Here is a 24,838-nt window from a genome sequence, read left to right as displayed (position 1 = left end):
TGCCACGAAATTCGTTTCACACGATTCTTTCCACTGTAAGTAATCGGTAATTTTAAAAGCTTTAAACAGAAATATTAACGATTTGCTGAAAATAAAAACACATTATTCCTCCTCTGAATTGAAAAATTCTCAACCAGTCATTAATTCCAGACAACTCTTGCTCCTATAACGACTAGCCATCATTGATTTGGTCAAGAGATCATTAACTTGCTTAACAATCTCTTGTAACTGTGCCCCGCCATTTTAAGCCCTAAAGGTCCGTCCCAAAAGGCCAATCCAAAGGGAAAAAATCCGATTGGGGCAAAACCTAAAGCGACCCTATCCATTTATGGAGTTCACCTTGATATTGACCAACTGCACAAAACTCATCCGAAGGGGGACGCTCCAAAGGCGACATGAGGGAGTACAGAATGATCTCACGATGTGAACCAATGACAGAGACCATAGGACGTGTTGATACACACCCTTCACCCACTTACTATAAACACTCTCTCCGTTCACCTTGATATTGACTCATGTAAACACCATCCGAAGGGGGATGCTCCCAGGGTACCACGAGGCCAAGCATGAATCTCACGGTGTGAACATACAGGGAGAAACATGAGTAGAATCATAGACATATCTGATACGCCTCTTCTTCCCACTGAGTATTTTATAATTCAGAGTTTAGCTTACTTAGAAAAAAACACGGCTAAGGATTTAACTAAATGACTTTTAGGTTTGCCTAAGAGTAACTTTTACCTTGTATAGTAAAACAACTTTTGATCATCATCCATTAAACTCTTTAACAGAATCTTTGACCAAATCATCACATGTTTGTTGAAAATCTATCTAATTCATCTTTCCAGGTAGGTTCCCAAGTAGGGGTGTTACGTTTCCGTCAACTTAAGAACCCCAGCTTAGCCAGAACCCGCCTTAGACAAAAGATCCCTTATAGATAGGTTTATAACAAATTTAATCTTTTATTCCAATCAATTTAATCATATTAAACCAATTTTAAAAGATTAATCTAGGTTACTAAATTCTTTAGAACCACTTGAACTTAGTTCATCTCAATTCAATTTTAAAACCCATTTAAGAACTTGAGTTCACCCTAAGTCCGCATGCAACTCTGAATTATTGATTTTAGGTCTAATTTCCTTTATAACACTTATAAACAGCAACAACCACCACAATGTGAAGCTAACACATGCAAGGCATTCATAACGATTATAAACAGCCTAAGTGTCATGCTCAATGCATTGTCCATTCATTGCTACTTCTTTTATATAACACTTATACAAAACAACAATGAAACAAACAAAACATGCTTCCATTCACCCTCAGACTATAACATTTATAATAAAAGGATGATGCATGATAATGCTCACTGCATGCAAAATATAACTCTTATATTTCATGATGCATGCACATGCTTTCAAGTAATTTCTTCATGCTAGATTATAACATTTATAATACATGATGCATAAATAATTGCACAATCTAAGGCGGGTTTTAGCTATATGACAAACACTTTGGCATATAAGTACCATACATCACATGTATAAACAACCAATGTTGATGAATCGGGTAAAATTGCCTTAAAATCACAAAAATAAAGCCAACTATTACAAAGACAAGGAGTCTCCGATTCAAACAAGCGAACTGGGTCATGAACCGCTCGAACAAAGCATCGCATCTCCAACCATCGTATACTAAGTACCCTGCGATCGTCTACACAATAAAACAAACACTTTGTTCTATCGCTTACCAGCGCTCCCAGAGCTAAACGATCGTCTTGCATTTACTACACAATCGTATAGAAAAATCTAAACAATCGGTTAGCTATTACTACACAATCGTGTACCTTTACTAAGCGATGAAGCCTGAAGTACACGATCGCTTAGCATGCTTCGCACAACGCCCACCTTCCGCGATTGTCTAAACGACTACGATGCCGCGAAGCACTATCGCCTAAGCGATCGCTTAGCTAGCGCCTCTGTATCGCATACGCACGATCGCATAGGTAGTAACTAAGTGATGAAGCTTGCTAACTACACGATCATCTAGCGCGCGCCTTCTACTAAACGACGAGCATCACATGCTCCCTCTACGATCGTCTACCTCCAGTGCCTACGCGATCGAGCAACCCAACGTTACGTGATATGGTAAATAATTTACCCCATCGCTTAGCATTAGCTAAACGATCGTTTAGAAAATACTATACAATCGTCTAGAAAAGTCTAAACGATCATTTAGTTAAATCCCAACAATTGTTTACCTGAGGTTACACGATCCGACCAACGCTTGGTCTTCTTCTTCGTTAAGAATCGTATTGCCATGTTCGAAGCTTCAGCACGAACGACTCGACGAACTCAAACTCTTTGAATTATAGACTCGATTGCGATGTTAATTACACCCAAAAATCACAAGGGCAATACAAATTAACACTTTGTAATACAAAAAGCTTTAATGAAAGGCAATTTAAACCTGAAACATTCATCAACGCAACCACAGATGCAGAAAATGATTAACCACAAATGTAGAAACCCACCGCGACTGTAAAATAAGGTTCAGACAGAGTTGTAATTTGGAATATCAGAGAACCTAGCTCTGACACCAATTGAAGGAAATCAAACTCAAGATTTTCATGGGCAGTGGAAATAAGAACATTCCAAATTACAATCATGAATGAACAATACAAATTATAGTCATACAGAAACATGCGGTTATACAATTAATATAAAAATTACAACATGAAAACTCAAATAAACAAAGAGAAAAATTTATGAACATTTAAAGATGCATCTCCACGCTCCTTTGCACATGACCACTCGAACAACAACAACCTTGAGCGCTCGATCTAGACGACCGCAACACAGCACGAACACTTCGCGCTTGTCCTCAACGATCACCTCGGTCACAAACTCCTCAGCAACATGAACGGCCTCCACAGAGCCTCGACGGTGTCGAGTTGAGTATGACACCATCAACAAGGCTACCTTGGTATTCTCGGTGTGAGAATCCAGAAGGTAGGCTCTATTCGAACTTGGTATGAGGTAGACGAAGGAGGAAACACTGATCTTGTACACGAGTAGGCAAGTGGGAGATGGCGGAGACCTATCGTATAGGTCGATGCCCAATCGTTTAGCTAAAGTTATGCGATTGTCTAGCAAAAGCTATGCAATCGTTTAGCTCATCGTATAGCTCAGTGTCTGTCGCCTACAAATACTACACGATTGTTTACTTTGTGCAAGCAATCGTCTAGCAAAAGCTATGCAATCGTTTGGAACATACTGTACGATCGTTTAGCTCGCCACTACACAATCATTTAACTCACCGAAGCTGTCGTTTAGTAAATCTATATTTACTTGACGACTACCGTGAGATTCTTTTTGCGAGAGAGAAAAATCTCAAAAAACTTTTTATGAAAACTTTTCAACAATTACTAAAATTAGGAAAACCATTTTTCTTTTATCTCATGGTTACCATGAAAATCCAATAACCACCCACTCAATTGGTTATTAAAGAAAAAGAATGAATTATCCAGTAATTAATATTATTATAAATATAAATGATAACCAACTTATCATACTATATTTATAACATATAGTTTTAATATTTCATTTCATGAAACATATAAACCATAGTTCTTTTTCTATTCCACGACACTTAATGTAAATCTCATTTACATCAATCCTCCACTAGACGTATCTCATACATCACACCGATTATATCATATATAATCAAAATACCTCTTGCTAATTTGAATATTTTAAATCAACATGAAGAACTGATCCTCAACTGAATCCATTGAGCTATCAAGGGGACCTCATGAACTTATAGCTTGAAGTTCCAACGGTACGTGAATAACTAACTAAACTTTTTAGTCACGGGATTCACCATCCGTTAATTACCAGGAACTCCACTAAAGACCGACAGCTGAACTCTCCTTACCACAGATATATTATGTGTCCATCTTAAGCAATCAGCAGTGCGACAACCATTTACATATCGCTTGTAAGTACACCTCGGCCAATAACCGTTATGCTCCTGTAGTTACATATGTCTCCTTAAGTATCACCGATTCCTCTAATGAACATAAGTCATAGTCCTACTATGACTGAGTCTTCTCTTCCAAAGAGAAGTTGTGGCCACTATGTTCACGCCCCGGAATCAATCCTTAAGGGAGCAATCTCTCTACTTATCCCTGCTTCGGGAAAGAAGTGAATTACATCTTGTGGATTGAGTTCCCAGCTCCCAGATCATACAAGTCCGCAAAAAGGTAGGCATGTTGAGTTGGCAATATGGCCACTCTCACCCATACTAATCAAAGGACTGCCCTCAAAGGCAGGAGTTCCCAAAACACTCAAGATTGAGGTCGTGTCACCTATGGTCGTTTTGGTGAGATGTAATTCTCTAGTATGAACGGTGTTATATATAGAGTTTAGTCATCTCGTAGTCCAGGTCTTGTACAAACTCTTTGTATAGGACACCCTCGCTCGCACGTCTCCACATGAATGGTTAGGATCTACCATCTGTAGTAGTTTACAATACTTGCAAATCTCTATAAAGCGGGCCATATCCGTAGTGTCACCAGGATCAGGTATCCCATCTTAATCCTTATACTACAGATCTATTTAGGTTATTACTTAAGGCATGATCCACTTGTATATCACATATACATGCTTAAGTTCATATAAGATAACCAAGAAGCTTTCTTTATTGGATATGAGTAAATGTCAGAATTAAATAACACTTGTTTTATTCATTAAACAATGTGTATCTTTACAAAATAAGGAGACTCTGGGAGAATTAGGACACCAATCCCAACACTGAGACCATTGCAACAACTTCTCTCCATAACACATAAATGTTTAAAACTGTCGTAACTCAAAATAAACAACTTAAACTTTCTCCTAAAGAAAATTCGCAACTTTAGTACCTTCGATTAGGGCACATCAATTTCGATAGGATTGAAAGATTAGTGAAGAATGAACTTTTAAATGAGTTAGAGGAAAATTCTTTACTTGTGTGTGAGTCATGCCTTGAAGACAAGATGACTAAAAGACTTTTTACTGGAAAAGGTTATCGAGCCAAAGTGTATCTAGAGTTAGTACATTCCGACCTTTGTGGTTCGATGAATGCGTGAGCCAGGCAAGATTACGATTATTTCATCACTTTTACTGATGATTATTTGAAGTATGGGTATATTTATTTGATGCAAAATAAGTCAGAATCCTTTCAAAAGTTCAAATAGTTCAAGGCTGAAGTTGAAAACGCATTAGATACACAAATTAAAACACTTCGATCTGATCGGGGTGGAGAGTTTTTGGATTCTGAGTTCTAGAACTATTTGATAGAACATGGAATTGTTTCCCAACTCTCAGCACCTGGTACACCTCAGCAGAATGGTGTATCAAAGAGGAGAAATAGAACCCTGTTGGACATGGTTCGGTTAATGATGAGTAACGCTTCCTTACCGGACTCGTTTTGGGGTTTTGTAGTAGATATTGTAGCTTATATCCTTAATTGTGTTCCTTCCAAGAATGTTGCTAGAACACCTTTGGAGTTGTGGAATGGGCGTAAAGTTAGTTCTCGTCATTTCTACATCTGGGGTTACCCTGCACATGTGCTTGAGGCTAATCCTAAGAAACTGGGACCACGTTCGAGGTTGTGCCTATTTGTAGGCTACCCCAAAGGGACATGAGGGGGCTACTTTTATGATCATAAGGAAAACAAGGTGTTTGTGTCGAAAAATGCCACCTTCCTTGAGGAGGATCATATAAGGGAACACAGTCCAAGTAAAATTGTATTGAATAAACTTTCCAAAGAAAATATTGAAACTTCAACAAGAGTTGTTGAAGAGCCTGCTACATCAACAAGAATGGTTGATGGAAGTTCATCTAGTAGGTCAAATCCACCTCAAGTGTTGAGGGAACCTCGACGTAGTGGAAGGGTTGTGAACCCACCTAGTCGCTATATGGGTTGAACTGAAATCCAGGCTATGGTAGTCGATGGCGAGGTTGAGGATCCGTTGTCTTACAAGAGGGCAATGGAGGATGTTGACTGAGATGAATTGGTCAAAGCCTTGGATCTCGAGATGGAGTCTATGTACTTCAACTCAGTATAGGATCTTATAGATCAACCTGATGGGGTTAAAAATATAGGTTGCAAATGGATCTATAAGAAGAAACGGGGTGCTGATGGGAAGGTGCAAACCTTCAAGGCTAGACTTATGGCAAAGGGTTATACCTAGGTGGAGGGAGTTGACTATGAGGAGACTTTCTCATCTGTTGCCATGCTTAAGTCTATCCACATCCTCCTGTCTATTGCTTCATATTATGACTATGTGATATGGCAAATGGATGTTAAGACTGTCTTTCTGAATGATAATCTTGAGGAGATCATTTATATGGTATAACCCGAGGGATTCATAGCCCAAGGTCAGGAGTAAAAGGTTTGCAAACTGAATCGGTCCATTTATGGACTGAAATAGGCATCTCGATCTTGGAACATAAGGTTTGATACTGCGATCAAATCTTATAGCTTTAACCAAAACGTTGATGAACCTTGTGTCTACAAAAAAAAAAAATCATCAACTATTCAGTAGTTTTCCTAGTGTTATATGTAGACGATATCCTACTCATTTGGAATGATGTAAGTTTACTGACTTCAATTAAGAACTAGTTAGCCACCCAATTCCAAATGAAAGATTTAAGAGAGGCTCAGTTTGTTCTTGGGATTCAAATCTTTTGAGATTGAAGGAACAAAGTGCTAGTACTGTCTTAAGCATCGTACATTGACAAGATGTTAATCAAGTACTCGATGCAGAACTCTAAAAGAGGCCTTTTGCCTTTTCATCATGGAGTTACATTGTCTAGGGAGCAATGTCCTAAGGCACCTCAAGAGGTTGAGGATGCATCTGCCATTGGCAGTTTGATGTATGTGATGTTATGTACTAGATCTGACATCTGCTACGCTGTAGGGATAGTCAGTAGATATCAGTCTAATATAGGACAAGGTCACTGGACTACCATCAAGAATATCCTCAAGTATCATTGGAGAATGAGGGACTACATGTTTATGTATGGTTCTAATGATTTAATCCTTATAGGATACACAGACTTTGATTTTCAGACTGATAAGGATTCTCGTAAATTCATTTCAGGATCAGTGTTCACTCTTAACGGAGAGGCCGTAGTGTGGCGAAGCATTAAGCAGGGTTGCATCACTGACTCCACTATGGAGGGAAAGTATGTAGTGGCTTGTGAAGCTGCTAAGGAGACCGTTTGGCTCAGGAAGTTTCTGATTGATTTGGAAGTTGTTCCAGACATGTCTAAGCCCATCACCCTTTATTGTGATAATAGTGGTGTTGTGGCGAATTCCAAAGAGTCTCGGAGTCATAAGCGCGACAAGAATATATAGTGGAAATACCATCTCATCAGAGAGATTGTGCATCGAAGGGACGTGATTGTCACGAAGATAGCGTTGAAGGAACTTTTATCAAAGAGGTCCTATGAGCGGAAGCAAGATCGTTCTAAATTCATTATGACAAAAATACCGCATTCATAAACATACAACAAGTTATGCATTTACTAACAAATTACAGCATGCTTTTAAAAATAAATAATAAAGGAACAAGAGACTCACATTTGAAGAACTTTTCTTTTCTGTATCCCTCGTTCTCGTCAAGACCAGCAACTCTCGTTGTCACTGCAACGCCAAGCCAATCGTCTACCAAATCTCGCTGTTGCTTACCACCATCCGTCTTCTACAAGAACAAGCAGCAAGGAAGGCATCACCACTCAATGACCTTGGTATTCTCGGAGTGAGAATCCAGAAGGTGTGGGCTATGTTGGATTTGGTATAGAGAATGAGGAAACTACGATCGTATTCAACGACCATGCAAGTGGGAGAGATTTTGTGTCTATCGTATAGAAGGATGCTTGATCATTTAGAAAAAGATGCACGATCGTTTAGGTAATCAGGTCTAATCGTTTAAATGATCGTTTAGGTAATCTCACTCTCGCACGTGGTCGTTTAGTAAAAGCTATACGATCGTTTAGGTTGACTGCGCATGTACACGATCGTTTAGGAAAACTTGAGCTATCGTGTAGGCTCTTGTTAGCTATACGATTGGCAGTGAACAATTCTGAAGCGATTATCTGATCTCATTGCAAAATGAAAATAATTTTTACTGTATCCTTCAGTTATGAAAACTGAATGTAACCTCTCACTTTCTCGCACGGTTATGGAGACAACCATCAACAATTATCTCATAATTGTTTAATTATAAATAAATATAATAACTAACTTATCATATTATATTTATAACCTAGTTTTAATATCACATCATAAGCAACATATAAACCATAGTCATTTTTCTCCTCCACTAGATATAAATCATATTTATATCATTTTCCTCTAATTAACGTATCTCATACATCATGTCAACTATATCATATATAGTCGACCAGTTTAATCATATCATATATAATCAAACTCCCTCTTGTCAATTTGAACACTTCAAACTGACCCAAAAACTGATTCTCAACTTGAATCGATTGAACTACCAAGGGGACCTTATGAACTTATGGCTTGAAGCTCGAACGGTACATGAATAGCTGACTAAACTCTTTAGCCACGAAATCCACCATCCGTTAACTGTCAGGCACTCCACTAAAGACCGACAGCTGCATTCATAGATATATTTATGTGTCCATCGAATATAACTAGTCAACAGTACGATAACCTTCACAGATGCTCATAAGTACAACTAAGCCAATTTATCGTTTTGCCCTGTAGTTACATCCAACTTCTTAAGTACCACTGATCCCTCTAATGAACAATACAACATAGTCCTACTATGTGTGGACACCTCTCAGGCCATGAGAAGGTATGTGGTGCCACATCGTTCAAGCCTCGGAATTAGCCCTTAAGAGAACAATCTATCTACTTACCCCTACTTCAGGGAAGGAGTGAATTCCATCTTGTGTAGCTGAGTTCCCAGCTCCAAAATCAGACGAATCCCCAAAGTGATAGGTTTGAGTCGACAATCTTACCACTCACACCCATGCAAATCAAAGGACCACCCTCAAAGGCAGAAGTTCCCAACTCACTCAAGATTGAGGTCATGTTACCTATGATCATCCTAGTGAAGTGAAGTCTCTGTCATGAACGACATTATATAACGAGATTGTAACACTTCATAGTCCGATCTTATACAAACTCCTTTGTATAGGTCACCCCTGCTCGCATGTCTCCACATGAATGATCAAGATCAGACCATCTGTAGCAAGTCATAACTCTTGTAACTCTATTACAAAGCAGGCCGCATCTGTAGTGTCACCAAGATAAAGTTTCCCTCATATATCCATACATTATAGACCATTTTGGTTATCACTTAAGGCATGATCCACCTATATGTCTCCACATACATGCTTAAGTTACAACGACAATCAGGGATCTTAGTTTATTGGTTTGTGGTAAAGCAAATAAGCATCCCATGTTTTATAGACAATAGTGAAGAAAATATCATATATTATTACATCACAAGTATTTGTTCAATACAGTGTTTACAAACTACATAACCCAACGAGAGTTTAAGGTATCAACCCCAACAAGCGTCAGAGCACAATGTTGCTAATCCGTTTACGAAGGCTCTCATGGCTACAGTGTTTGAGGGTTACCTACAAAGCATGGGTCTACGAGATCGTCCGCGACTGGACTAGGGCAAGTGGGAGTATTGTTGTACTGGGCTTTTGTGCCCTAGTTTATTGTTTGTACTTGTATTTTTCTTGTACACTCCACTAGCTTTAGGACAAGTAGGAGATTGTTGGGATTGATGCCCTAAATCTCGTAGGGTTCTGTAGTTTATAAATACCTATACGAACAAACTTTTGTAATGTAATAATATGAAATATTTTATTCACTTCAATCTTTGAAATATGAGATATTTTAATTGCATTAACCACAAACCAATAAACTAAGATCCTTAGTTATCATTGTAACTTAAGCATGTATGTGATGACATACAAGTGGATTGTGCTTTAAGTGATAACCTAAATGGTCTGTAGTATATGGATATAGGAGGGAAACCTTATCCTGATGACGCTACGAGTGTGGCCCGCTTTGTAGATGTTACAAGTGTTGTAAAGTGCTACAAATGATCTGATTCCGACCATTCATGTATTAGACATGCGAGCGGGGATGCTCTATATAAAAGAGTTTGTATAAGACCGGACCATGAAATGTTTAGTCTCGTTAGATAACGTCGTTCATGACAGAGACTTTCATTTCACTAGGTTGACCATAGGTAACATGACCTTAATCCTGAGTGAGTTGGGAACTCCTGTCTATGAGGGTGGTCCTTTATTTGCATGAGTAAGAGTGGCCAGATCGCCGACTCAAACCTATCACTTTGGGGATTCGTTTGATTGTGAAGCTGGGAACTTAGCTACACAAGACGAAATTCACTTCTTCCCCAAAACAGGGATAAGTAGATAAATTTCTCCCTTAAGGGCTGATTCCGAGGCTTGAACAATGTGGCGCCACACCTTCTCTTGGCCTGAGAAGAGTTTAACTCGTTGTAGGACTATGATTTATTATTCATTAGAGGAACCAGTGGTACTTAAGAAGTTAGATGTAATTACAGGGGCAAAACGGTAAATTGGCTCGACTATACTTACGAGAGATTTGTGAAGGGTCATCGTATTGTTGATTAGTTATATCCAATGGACATAAAAATATATCTATAGCGCGAAGAGTGCAGCTGTCGGTCTTTAGTGAAATGCCTGACAGTTAATAGATGGTGGATATTGTGATTAAAGAGTTTACTCAGTTATTCACGTACTGTTGGAGCTTCAAGCTACAGGTCCATAAGGTCCCCTTGGTAGCTTAATGGAATCATGTTGAGAATAAGTTTTTGGGTTAGTTTGTAGTGTTTAAATTAACAAGAGGAAATTTCATTATATATGATATAATTAAATTGCTTCAATTATATGTGATATAATTGAATTAATATATTAGATACATTTATTGGAGGAATTATTATTAAATGCCATTAAAGAGAAAAAGAACTATGGTTTATATATTGCATGGGATAATTGGTTTCGATTTTTTCTCCTAATAACCAACTTAGTGGGAAGTTGTGATCAGTTATGGTAACTGATGGACAAAATGAAAATCGTTTTCATTTTTTAGAATGCGATTGAAAAGAGATTGATAATCGAACAATAATCGTAGCACAAAAGAAAATAGCTATATGATAACTTGAGAGCATAAACGATCGTGCATCGAGTTTGTTATACGATAGACACTCGTTTTCTAAACGATTGAGCACCCAATCTATACGATAGACTCCAGAATTCTCTCACTTACTCAGTCGTCTACACGATTTTTCTATTCCTCCTTTCCTCTACCAAATCCATACAGAGCCCACAACTCTTGGATTCTCACACCAAGAATACCAAGGTAGCCTTGTGGTGGTGTCTGCTTGCTGTTCGAGGGTCAAGTGTTATTTGTTCTTGTTCGAGGAGTTTGTTGAGGCACGATGTTCGTGTTGTTGAACATTCGTGCTGTTAGATCGAGGGAAACAAGAAGAAAAGTTCTTCAGGGGTAAGTTCACTTGATCTTTAGTATTTTCCTTTGAAAGCATGCTGTAATTTTAAGTTTATGCATAACTACTGTTGTTTGATTGTAAATGTGTATGTTCTATCACAATGGAGTTTGGAACGATCTTGCTTCCACTCACTGGTTCTCTTTGAAAAGAGTTCTTCATCTGATTCACATGAAATTAATAGATGCCAATATGTACAAAAGAAAAATTTACGAGAAAAAACCCTTTTAAATTAATAACAACTTGTAATACTAAATTACTTGAGCTAATTCACATAGATCTAGGTGATTTTAGGAACACCATGAGTAGAGATGGTAAAAAATATTATATATCTTTTATTGTTGTTTATTTTAGGTATACAAAAATTTACCTTCTAAAATCAAAGGATGAAACTAGTAGCATGTTTGTGAAATTTAAAGCTGAAGTAGAAAAACGATTAGAGAGAAAAATAAAAAGAATTAGATCCAATAGATGAGGTGAATTCAGTGACATTTTCCTTAAGAAATTATGTGAATTAAATGGTATCATTCATGAAGTTACCGCTCTATATTCACCTCAACAAAATGGCATAGCAAAACGTAAAAAATAACTTTAATAGAAATGATGAATGTTATGTTATTAAGTTTTAGACTGTCTAATAATGTGGGGGGAAGTTATGCTTTCTGCCTGTTTTATTCTTAACAGAGTTCCTCACAAAAAGCTGGACAAGACTTCTTATAAGTTGTGGAAAGGATACCCACCTAACCTGGCTTACTTAAGAGTGTGGGGGTGCTTACCGAAGGTAGCATATCAAGAATTCAAGAAACCTACGTTAGGATTTAAGACTTTTGACTGCATTTTGGTTATGCTAATAATAGTGTTGCATATAAGTTTATGTCTTTAAATGATAATCACTGGGAATATAGAGATGCAGTGTTTTTTAGCATATCTTTTCCATGAATAAAACTGTTGATAAATCAGTAGATAATTCACTCATTAATCAAACTGCTAGTACTTCAATCATTGATAAAATATCTAAACTCCCTTTTTCTAGCTCTAATAACACGTTTGAGTTAGAGCCTAGAAGAAGCAAGACAAAGGGTTAGTAAGGTTTTCAAATCTGATTTTCTAACTATCTTTCTAGTTGAAAATTCAGATAAAATAGACAATCAATTTGCTTGCATGTACTTAATAGATGAGGATCCAAAAATCTATCATGAAGCTTTAAGCTCAGTAGATTCTAGTTTTTGGAAAAAGGCAATCAAGAGTGAATTAGACTCTTTAGTTATAAATCAAACATGGGAATTAGTGGAACTATCTAAAGAAAATAAACCCATTAGGTGTAAAGGGATCGTTAAGAAGAAAATGAGACCAGATGGTACAATAGATAAGTTTAAGGCTAGACTAGTAGTTGTGGGATATATACAAAAACAAGGCATAGACTATTTTGATACTTATTCACTTATGAATAAAATAGCCACTATTAGAGCTTTGATAGCCTATGTTGTAATACATGGCCTTCTAATACATCAGATGGATGTAAAGATGCATTCCTCAATGGGGACTTAGAAAAGGAAATATATATGACATAACCTGAAGGCTTTATCATTGCTGGTCAAGAAAATAAGGTCTATATGTTGGGGTTGATGCCCTCGTGTCCTATAGTTTGTAAACAGTCTGTACGAACGCTTGTGTTGTATAATATATGATATTTACTTCATATCTTGATTTTACTCAGTTGTATGTTTTATTTGTTTTATCACAAACCAATAAACATAAAATCCCTTGTTATCTGTATGTAACTTAAGCATGTATGTGGTGACATACAAGTGGATCATGTCTTGAGTGATAACCAAAATGGTCTGTAGTATATGGATATAGGAGGGAAACCTTATCCTGGTAATGCTACGGATGCGACCCGCTTTGTAGAATGGTCACAAGTGTTGTGACTTGTCACAAATGGTCTGATCCTGATCATTCGTGTAGGGGACATGCGAGCGGAGGTATCCTATACAAAGAGCTTGTATAAGTCTTGACCACGAAGTGTTAACATCTCGTTATATAACACCGTTCATGACAGAGACTTCACTTCACTAGGATAACCATAGGTAACATGACCTCAATCCTGAATGAGTTGGGAATTCCTGCCATTGAGGACGGTACTTTGATTTGTATGGGTGCGAGTGGTCAGGTCGCCGATTCAAACCTACCATTTTGGGGATTCACCTGAATTGGGAGCTGGGAACTCAGCTACACAAGATAGAATTCACTCCTTCTCTAATGTAGGGGTAAGTAGATAGATAGCTCCCTTAAGAGCTGATTCTAGGGCTTGAATGATGTGGCGCCACACACCTTCTCTTGGCCCGAGAGGTGTTCACACATAGTTGGATTATGTTGTATTGTTCATTAGAGGAATCAGTGGTACTTAAAGAGTGAGATGTAACTACAGGGGTAAAACAGTAAATTGGCCCAGCTGTATTTACGAGCATCTATGAAGGATCATCGTACTCATGATTGGTTATATCTGATGGACACAAAAGTATATCTATGGTAAGAAGAGTTCAACTGTTGGTCTTTAGTGGAATGCCTGATATTTAACAGATGGTGGATCTCATGCTAAAGAGTTTAATTAGCTATTCATGTACCATTGGAGCTTCGAGCCGCAGGTCCATTTGATCCCATGGGTATCTTAGATAAAGTCGAGAATCAGTGTTTAGGTCAATTTGAAATGTTCAAATTGACAAGAGGTGATATAATCGAACTCATTAATTATATATGATATAATTGGCTAAATGTATGAGATACATTATTTTGAAGGAAATTAGATATAAATATGATTTATATCAAGTGAAGGAGAAATTACTATAGTAGATATGTGATATCAAATTATAGGGTAAGAATATAATATGATTGTATTCATTTATTATTAAATTGCTTAATGATATGATAATTGGCCGAAAACCTCTTCTCGGTCGTGCATTAGTGGGAGAATCCGAAGTCAGTTATTATAACCGAAGAATAAAATGAAAATTTGTTTCATTTTGCAAAAAATTCAAAAATTCGCAATCGATGTGAAAACGTAACGATCGCCTAGCTTGAGAGCCTTAGTAGCTCATCGTCTAAACGATCGCACACCAGTGTCTAAAAGATCGCACGCCTGTCCCTAAACGATTGCTTAGCTTTCCTAAACGATCGCATAGAGTGCCGCGTTTTCTAAACGATCGTCTACCTTTTATTAAACAATCACTTAGTAAAACCTACATGATCGTGTAGCTTCTTCTAAATGATAAGCACCCTACTATGCGATAGCTCTTTCTCTCCCACTTGCTTATCGTCTACACGATCTGTCTTTTCTCTAACCTCTACCAAATTCACCAAAGACCACACTTTGGATTCTCACTTCGAGAATACCAAGGGCTCCAATCGGTGGTGTCGTCCCCGCTGTTCACTTGTTCATGACTATTCGTGTTGTTGCCGTTCATGTAGACGATTGTGTTATCGCAGCCGACTGTTTTGCTAGGCTATAGAGTTCGTGTAGAGGTTCTTCCACTGCTTCTGAGTTCGACGTCTGAAGAGAGTCTTCAACTGGTATGAGAACTCTTTCCCTTGTATTTTATTTATCGAAGCATGCTGTTAATTAGTGTTTATTTGCATAACTATCTATTAGAATGTGTATGTTGTATTTCGGTCACAATGAAATCGAAAAGATCCGGATGCACTCATGGATTCTATTCGTTAAGAGTTCCTTCACTATAAACTTACAAAATCTCTTTATGGTCTAAAACAAGCTCTTAAACAATGGTATGAACAATTTAACAACACTTTGATATACAACGGTTTTAAGGTAAACTGTTCTATCACTTGTGTTTACTCAAAGTCATTTGGAGTTGGCTGTGTAATTACCTTTTTATATGTTGATGATATGTTGATCTTTAGTACAAACGTAGATATAATTGATGACACCAAGTTATTTCTATCCTCACAATTTGAAATGAAAGATTTAGATGAGGTTGACGTGACACTTGGTGTTAAGATAAGAAAAACTGAAAATGGTTTCTCTTTACATCAATCACACTATATTGAAAAGTTATTTAATAGATTTGAAACTTTTGATGTCTTGGAGATTTGGTTTGTTGGTTTTATAATTTTCTGTAAGGTAGTGGTTCTGCAGATGTCTCAAATAAAGTCTTAACATCCAGTTGTAACATCAAAATATTTTTCTGCATAATATTTTCCTTATCCGGAAATATCCGTCTGTGATATTTAGTCCGATTTGTTCCTTTTTTTAAGCATGAAATTTTATTCCAAATAAGGATTTATTTCCTTGATTGGATTCGATTATTTAAGGTGAGTTTTGTAATCCTTTTAGGGTTGCCACATTTGTTAAATTGAGCAAGACATTTTTTGTACTTCGACCAAACTATTCTACATTGTGTTCTTGCTCGTTTGCTCACTATTTCATTGTGCATGTTCTTCATCTATTGAGTGCAACACTTTGAAGAGTTTCACGGTCTTAGGGGGAGCCTAAGCCGTCATTACTAGAGAAGAGATTCTTAGTCTTAGGGGAGCCTAAGATTCAACTTCAGAGAAGAAGCTCTTTATTTTAGAAGAACCTGATATTATTCAGTGAAGGGAGTTCGCTGATCCAAAAGGAAGATAATCAAGTTGAGAGGAGTCTCACACACTGTCAGGTGCCAAAGTGACAGATGCTAATATTAACATACTTAGAAGGAGCTTAAGTTCAATTGAGAGGGAGTCTCAGATCTAGGGGAAGCCTAGGTGATGTGTGAGTTAAGCTCTACGTGAGCCACTGTAGTAGTTGGTGTATTACAGATAAGTACTATGTTGTAAACTACTTAACTCTTTAATATTAGTGGATTAGTTTTCCTGGACACTCTGCCTCCCAGACGTAGTGTCTTTACTTGTTTACTTGTTGATATTTTTGTTGTTACATTTGTTATCGATGCTTTCTGTTTAACATTCACATATCGAGTGACGAGACATCCTATTGGCTTTTTCAATTGGTATCAGAGCAATTCACCTTTATTTCAGGTACTTCAATCATGAATAGAATCAAGGAAGAAGGTTCTATCACTCGTCCACCTGTTCCTAAGTTCAAAATGGAGTCTCACATCTAGGGGAAGCCTAGGTGACATGTAAGTTAAGCTCTACATGAGCCACTGTAGTATTTGGTATATTATAGATAACTACTATGTTGTAAACTGCTTAACTCTTTAATATTAGTAGATTATTTTTCCTTGGCACTCTGCCCCTGAACGTATGTGTTTATCACCAAACTGGGTTATCAACTGTTGTGTGGCTTTACTTGTTTACTTGTTATTGGTATTTTTGTTGTTATAGTTGTTGTTAGTGCTTTCGGCTTAACATCCACATATCGATTGATGAGTCATCCTATTGCCTTTATCATGATGTTACACCTATAAGAATACCTCATGATCCTAGTATAAGTCTTAAGAAGAATAAGGGTGAAAGTATTTATTAACTTGAATATGCGAAAATTATTAGTAATGTTATGTTTTTTATGAACTATACTAGGTTCGATATTACATATGCTATAAGTAGACTGAGCAGATAGACTCATAATCTTGATAAGGATCATTGGATAACATTTCATTGTTTGCTAAGGTACCTCAAAGGTATGATAGATTTTTGTCTACATTTCAATAATTTCCTTGCAGTATTAGAAGGATATTGTGATGCAAACTAGGTAACAGATAATGACGAAGTAAGTTCCACTAGTTGAAACATATTTATACTTGGTGGAGGAGCTGTATCATGGAAATAAGCTAAATAAACTTGTATAGCACAATCCACCATGAAGTCAGAGTTTATAGCACTTGAGCTAGCTGGACAAGAAGTAGACTGGCTAAGAAGTCTATTAGGAGACATTCCACTATGGGTGGTTTCTGTACCAGTATCTTTGCATTGTGATTCACAGGCTACCATAGGCATTGCCAAGAACAGTGTGTATAATGGCAAAATAAGACATATTCGCCTGAGACATAAAGCTGTGAAACAACTGTTGAAGGAAGGAATTATCTTCTTAGAGTATGTAATATTTGAGAGGAGTTTAACAGATCCTCTGACCAAAGGCCTATGAACATGAAATCATGCGTTAGACATAACTGATACGTTTGCTCTCATGCATCTGAGGTCATGCATCGGAATGATGATGTATTAATCTTAGCATGCAATGATCACGTGTTCCTATCACAAGTTTTCTTACGCTTGCGCTAAGTATAACACAAATGCAAGTTTCTTGGGTAATCCAAGGTCGAACACGGGACTTGTCACTCAATAATATTTGTGAAGTGATGCGTTTGAGGCGATGAATAAGAATAAAAATAAAGCGAAGAAGGTTTAAATGTTTTACACACTACTCCTACTCCTAACTAAACAGATTGAGCAATAGAAGACTTGCAATGAGAATAAGTAGAGACACAACAACCAATAACGCATAGTAATGTTTACTATCTTAAATCGCATTAGTAATCCCAGCTCGTTACACTAACGCATCACACCTCTCGGTGGTCAGCCGCATGACTATATCTCTATAGTGCATAGTTGTGTTGAGCATAAGATTGTGCCTATCTCTAGGAACAATACGAACCTCGCTTAGTGCGTTCCATCCCTTACTTTCTCAGGCAGTTAGATGCGGCTACTTAACTTATAGACAAGCAATGCAACATCCCTTAGACAGGCGTGCCACAGCCTTTCACCAAGCAAAGAAGATTAACTCACTATACTCGCACAACGCACACCTCTTGGTGGGTTGCTATACGCATCCTATCTATAGGCTACACGATTAAGCATGCAATTGACTTTGATAAATAAACGCTGAAGATAAACTATGATAGAGATGAAGATGATGAAGAAGACGGTAATGAAGGAATTAAGATTTGCATTGATCACAAAATATCTTAATATCTCAAGCTAAAATGTAATACAATATGGAGATTAGAAGGGAGATGAAGGACTTTGCGTCAAGGCTGCTGGTGGTGCCATGGTTGAATGATAGAGATGTCTCTCTCGAGCTCTATCTTCGGCGAATGCTCTGATCGTCACTCGGTCTGGGTTGTGGAGATGAAGAATTCTCACTGAAAATCTCTTTCAAGCTCTCATCTGTGATCACAAACTTCTGCCTTGAGGCAGAAGCTCGGATGTCTCAAAATGAAGGTCTCAAGGGCTATTTATAGAATTAGGACGCCGACAGCTGTAATGATGAAGGTATGGCTCACTACTGCTTTTGTCGCAGTATGGGCATTGTCACATCGCCTTATCTTGTTGATACTCCCAAAGTATGCGTCCGAGCTGAATTTAGCTGAAGTTATCAACGTGTTCTACCCATCTTGCGATCTTCTATTATGGCTGTTAATCCGTGGCCACAATCTCTATTTGTTCACTGCATTCTCCATGCGTTGGATGCATGCGATTACTGCAACTTCCATGCGTTGGACGCATGGGGTTGCTATCTGCATTCGGCTTTTGCGGTCGCCTAGCTTCAGCGCATGCGTTTGTGTGTGATTGCTTATTACAAATACATGCGTTTGATTCCTACGATAGCTACAAAAATAGACACTTTGGCATGAAATAACACATAATATTGGGTCAGTGAGGTTTTAAGTGCTTATCGACGCAAAACTCAAATTTTCACAAATTCTAAGTATTATCACTGCATTTTCTACCTGTTAGCCCTCATAATTCTAAATAAAAGGCTTATAATAACTGGCATTTCTGCCAGTTATCAGCCTAACAAGGAGAGTAATTCTAGAGTCTTCAACTAGTATGGGACTTAAATCCCTTAATGTGATCCATAGCCCTTTGTTTTGGGTGGTCTATTGCGATAGACTTGATGAATAATTTGTGAGTGATCCATAACTCTTATTGTTGGGTAGTCTATTGCAATAGAATTGATGGATAATCTCTAAAGTCTTCATAGCTCAAGTTTGAATGGTCTATTACGATAGACTTGATGAAACATCTAACGTGAAAGTAAAGGTGTGAGCTGCCTTCTATGAAAGAGTTTCGGGGTCTCTTTCTAGAGCTTTCACAATTACCCAAGGTTAGTATGAATAGCCCAAAATGGATTATATGCATAATTTTATTGCGGAATCGAGAGAGAAATTAGAAACATGTTGTTGAGGGTTTCAACCAGGATTTACAAAAGTTCAAGAGGTAACTCACCTTTGTGAATGCAGTTGTTGTCCTACTTCACTATGCATCAATTCAAATCACCAGATATTGATGCTTAAGTTTACTATGATTCCATTGATCAGAATCATCTTCTTCTGTCTTTCATTTTTCGATGCCTATAGGTCATTTGTGGGGATTGTTGGGAATGACCCATATACACTTAGACCCACAAAGGCCCATAAAGGCACATGGGAGTAACTCTTTTCATTTATCCCACATTAAAGAATAAAGGAGTGGGTAAAGGATATATATAGAAGACCATTTTAGGAATTTGCAAAAATGGATAGAGAGGGAACTCTTTACCCACACACGAATGTCGTCACTAACATATTACCAGTGTATCTCAAATCTACACATTGATTATCAATAGTATATCAATTAAATTTAGTCTATAATATTTTCGTTATATTTTAATCATTGTTAAATTTAAAAATTTGTCATATTTTTTGCTATCTTTGTAATTACCCTTTATTTATTTAACTCAAATTGCTAACTTTTAAATTTTTATCTTATTTGACACTTTTTATTTTACTTTTTGTCAACTTAGTTGACAACTTTAATTTAACATTAGACACTATTTCTTAAACTTAATTAAAAGTATAAAGATTAAAATTAGATAGTGAAAAATATATAGAGCAAAATGAAACAAATATCAAGGTATATAAACCAAAATTTTATTTCTTCTCTTTTCTGATACATAGAGCTGTAATATACTTCATCAACTCATGATAAATTAGTAATGAGAAAATTCAGTGAAATAAGAAACAAACCCTCTTGAAAGTTCATAAACTTGAAAAGTCTTGGTGGTGACTCATGTAGGGTAGTATGTAGTTATTGGTATGTGTTAGCTTCATGTTTACTAATTGAGAAACGGTTATAGAAAAGATATAATTGAATAGCATTCTTTCAATTAGTAACTAATTGAGAAACTCCAGCGGGATGAAACCCAACCTCTTGTTTTAAGCTACTTTGGTTGAAAAATCCTGGTTAGAAGAGGTTGTTTTTTTTTATGTATGCAATGTATTTACAAATAAATACCATGTATTATTTTCTTTTGATTCCACTATATGTTTTATCATATTTAGCATTACTTAAGTAAAGGAGAAGACATGTTTATATATACACTCTATTTGCATAAAAATACCATGTACTTCCTTTTGATTTATATAATTTTGTCTATCATTTCAAGGAACGTATTTCTAATTTTTGAAACATGATCGAGGTCACTATCATTTTTTTTGATAAAAAATAATAATAATAAAAGAAAAATATTTTATTCTGTTATTTATCATCTAAAATTATATGATCTTTTTTTTTTGTTTGGTTAGTTAGATTATTAGATTTTGTTTTTGGCCATTAGATTTATTTTAGGTTATTTTATATATATATTGAAATACATCATAGTAAATATTTGATAGTAGGGATATTTTTATCTCTCTCTTTTTTTTCTTCTTTCTGTAAACCTGGAGTAGAGGGATTACATCTTTGACCTTGTGGTTGATAGAATAAACACTATACCAGTTGATTTATATTTATTTTGACATTATTAAATTTGAAGTAGTATCAAAATTAGTTGTTTTTCATTTTCATTTTAAGGAAAAAAAATGATTGGTCTTCTTCAAAAATACCATTATATTTTGGTAAGTTGTTTAAAAGTTTAAAATGTCGTTAGTGATGTCTTACTTTTATAAAAATATGGATAGAAATATCAATAAAATATCGATATCGATAAATATTTATAAAAATATTATAAAAATAAAAAATAAAAATAAATATAAATTAATATATAAACATTTTAATGTTTTAAAAAAAAGTCAATATTTTATTATTTATATTAGTGGTATTTGGTTGCTTTTGTTTATATTTGATATATTATTCTAAATATCGATTCACCCTTGATATAGAACGTCATCGATGAAAATCTAATTCTATGTTGTCCCTGTCCTAGTCTTTTTTGAGGAAGAAGAAGAGAAGAGAAAAAAAACGTTTCACCAAACCCTAGCCCCTTTCTCATCATTATCTTCTCTCGCTTGGTTAGCCGCAGAGTAGCGACGACGTCTCCTACGCTTCCGACGGTGTACTGCAGCAGCATCCGACGGGACCAACAATTTGAATCGCTTTATTCGTGCGACCCATGCTCCGATCGATCTCAATTCTTGACACCCACGACCTGACCGCTGCAGATCTGCAAGTTTGAACACTGTTCAGCAATCTCAAGCACGTTCTGTTACAAACAGTAGGTAACGTTCACTCTAAACCCCATTTCTGACTCTTTCTAAGCGTTTTAATTTAGGGTCTAGCCCCTCAAACCTTGCTTGTTTGTAATCTCGAACCGTCAGACAGGTTGCAAAGGTGTTTGAGGCAAACTTTCGGATTTGATTAAGGATTTCAATTTGAGTTTTAACCTTGGAACTTTGTCTTTCTTGCTTCAAGTGCTAAGAGCGCTTTGAGACGTTTGTTTGTAGTTTCTACTTGTAGAGTCTGTGGAAACTGTTTGTTTATGCTTTGTATGCTGCAGACGTTGTTTGATAAATATGATTTAAATTGTATGCTATTACGTATTGCTCTGTTTTCTGGCGTGATGCTGGGTTATGCTCTTGTGATGTTAAGCATGCTGTTATGTCTAGATTTTCTGAAACGTCAAGAGCATGTTCATGGAGTTATTTGGCTAGGAGCTGATCTAGAAAGCAATAGGATGTACGTACTCGGATTTTTTGTGAGACTGAATTGTGAAGGAGGTCAGAGGACCTTGTGTAAGATAAAGGAAAGTGAGGGCAATATTAGGGCCTCGGGTATAAACGGTCGAGGGCTAGTATTGTGTTTAGGAACGTAAGAAAGAATCGTAGGGTTGCGGATATAAATGATTGAAGAATGGTATTATGTTTAGGTGAGTAAGTGAATATTAGCGCCTCGGGTCCTCTGGTTTAAATGGTTGATGGAAAATGCACCACTCTTGATAATAAGGCCTCAGGATAAAGAGCTGTAGCCTTTGGCATAAATGATTGAAGGTCAGTGTGATGAATATTGAGGCAAACATTGGGGTTTTGGGTATAAATGAACGAGGGCCAATACATTGTTGAGTCATTGAGGCTTTGGGTATAAATGATCAAGGGACTTGAGGCCTGAGGTATAAATAGTTAAGTATCAAACATCGAGTTCTTAGAGCAGTGTTGAGGCCCTAGATCTGAATGGTTAGGGGCCGACTTGTCTCCAAAGAGAAAGTTCCAAGATGTGGGAAAATTTGGTAAGAGTTTGATAACAACTTAGAGAGAACTGGAAAGAGCCCTGGGGACTTGATGATGTTTGAGAAAGTTTGAGATGACTATGCATGATATATGATCATGAGTTGAAATTGTTGAATAGGTCACATATATTACTTTTTTTCTTGTATGTTGTATATGAGTAACTTGCATGTGAGAAGCATGTTGTAATGTATGTTGTTTGTGATTCCTTAGGTGGAAGCTAATTACTGAGTGAGAGATGTCGTACTTGCTGCCACATCTTCATTCAGGATGGGCCGTTGACCAGGCAATCCTCGCTGAAGAAGAACGTCTTGTGGTCATTCGTTTTGGTCATGATTGGGATGAGACTTGTATGCAGGTCTTTCTCTTTCCCTTTTCACAATCTTCTCTCCCTCTTTCTCCATATTATTGTTCATCATCAAATTTAAAGTTGACCATGTTGTGTATCTCTCTCTGAACTTCCTTATTTTTCTTCTCGCTTCCAGTGAACTGAATTTATTTTGTTCTGGCTTTTAGTTTTCACAAAACAAATCTTTTTGTTTTTTTAGTTCTGCAAATCCTGATCGGTCAAGGGTCCCTCCCCCACCAACCCTTTCTTGGGTATTAGTCAGTGCTTCAAGTGCTTGCTTGCCTGAATTGATCTAATTTGTGTTTGCTTCTCTATTATCATCATGTGTTCTGTTGCAACTGTGCTCCTGACACATTTTCTATAATCATGAGATCCTACGTATTTTAGCACATCAATCGTTGTATGTACCAGAGATGAAGTTCCTTCATCATAGTTATTAAATGCTATTTTTTTGGTGCATGATTTGTTGAGTCCTTTTCCCTCTTTTGAAGCTACATTTGACCACAGTTCTTCGAACGTATATGTTATAGATTGAGAATATCTTTATTTTTTTCCCCATTTATAGTTTTATATGGTTTATTAGTCACCTTTGTTGTTTTTTAAGATGTTCTATCTGACTGAGATGTTTTTGATCTAGATGGATGAAGTGTTGGCCTCAGTTGCAGAGACGATTAAGAACTTTGCTGTGATATACCTTGTGGATATCACAGAGGTTCCTGATTTCAACACAATGTATGAGCTGTATGATCCTTCCACAGTCATGTTCTTCTTTAGGAACAAGCACATAATGATTGATCTTGGTACTGGAAACAACAATAAGATAAACTGGGCACTTAAGGATAAGCAGGAGTTTATCGATATCATTGAAACAGTCTATCGTGGAGCAAGGAAAGGACGCGGTTTAGTCATTGCACCGAAGGACTATTCAACCAAATATCGCTACTAAGATTTCTGCTGCATATGCAAGTTCTCTTATTGATCTTGAATACAAAAGATTGCATCTAGAAAATATGTATTATATGACATTGACCTCCTAAGAAGAAGTTATGGTTTGTTCAGGATGTCATTTTGTGCTACAAATGACTTCTTAACACATAGACACCTCTGAAGAGGGTATATAACTGTTATTGGCATGAAGTCGATTGATCTAATAATGAATAAGTTGTTTTTTCAATCCACTGATGTATTGGATTATAATAGTTGGTATGAAAAACCATGAACTACCTTGTTTGGGAATAAAATGGTATAATACACATTTTGATTATAGATTTCAAGGGTGGTTTTACAGTTCATTACGATATGGAACAAATGATGTAGCCTACCTTTTTAGATTATTAGTCTCACTTGGGATAAACATGACCTAAATGACCTTCAGGGTATTTTCTCTTTTTCTTTTTCCGGTTTAGAAGGTTTCTTCTCCCTACTTTCTTCTTTGAATCCAAATCATACTCCAAT

General features: G+C 36.7%; 1 protein-coding gene across 2 annotated transcripts; it reads left to right on the top strand.

The window, feature by feature from the left end:
• Window positions 1-21,530: 21,530 nt before the first annotated feature.
• On the top strand, window positions 21,531-24,557 carry LOC120089466 (thioredoxin-like protein YLS8). Of its 2 annotated transcripts, none has more exons than XM_039046947.2 (3): window positions 21,531-22,028; window positions 23,248-23,392; window positions 24,021-24,557. In XM_039046947.2, the coding sequence occupies exons 2-3, from the start codon at window positions 23,273-23,275 to the stop codon at window positions 24,327-24,329; spliced, it is 429 nt and encodes a 142-aa protein (XP_038902875.1). In that variant the 5' UTR covers window positions 21,531-22,028; window positions 23,248-23,272; the 3' UTR covers window positions 24,330-24,557. The 2 variants fall into 2 exon arrangements, with proteins under 2 accessions (XP_038902875.1, XP_038902874.1); XM_039046946.2 differs by having other exon boundaries at window positions 21,639-22,032.
• Window positions 24,558-24,838: the final 281 nt, after the last annotated feature.

This window comes from Benincasa hispida, chromosome 10, assembly GCF_027475165.1.
Source record: "Benincasa hispida cultivar pf3 chromosome 10, pf3_genome.v1.1, whole genome shotgun sequence".
Lineage (NCBI taxonomy): Eukaryota > Viridiplantae > Streptophyta > Magnoliopsida > Cucurbitales > Cucurbitaceae > Benincasa > Benincasa hispida.
This window is presented reverse-complemented; position numbering and strand designations above follow the sequence as displayed.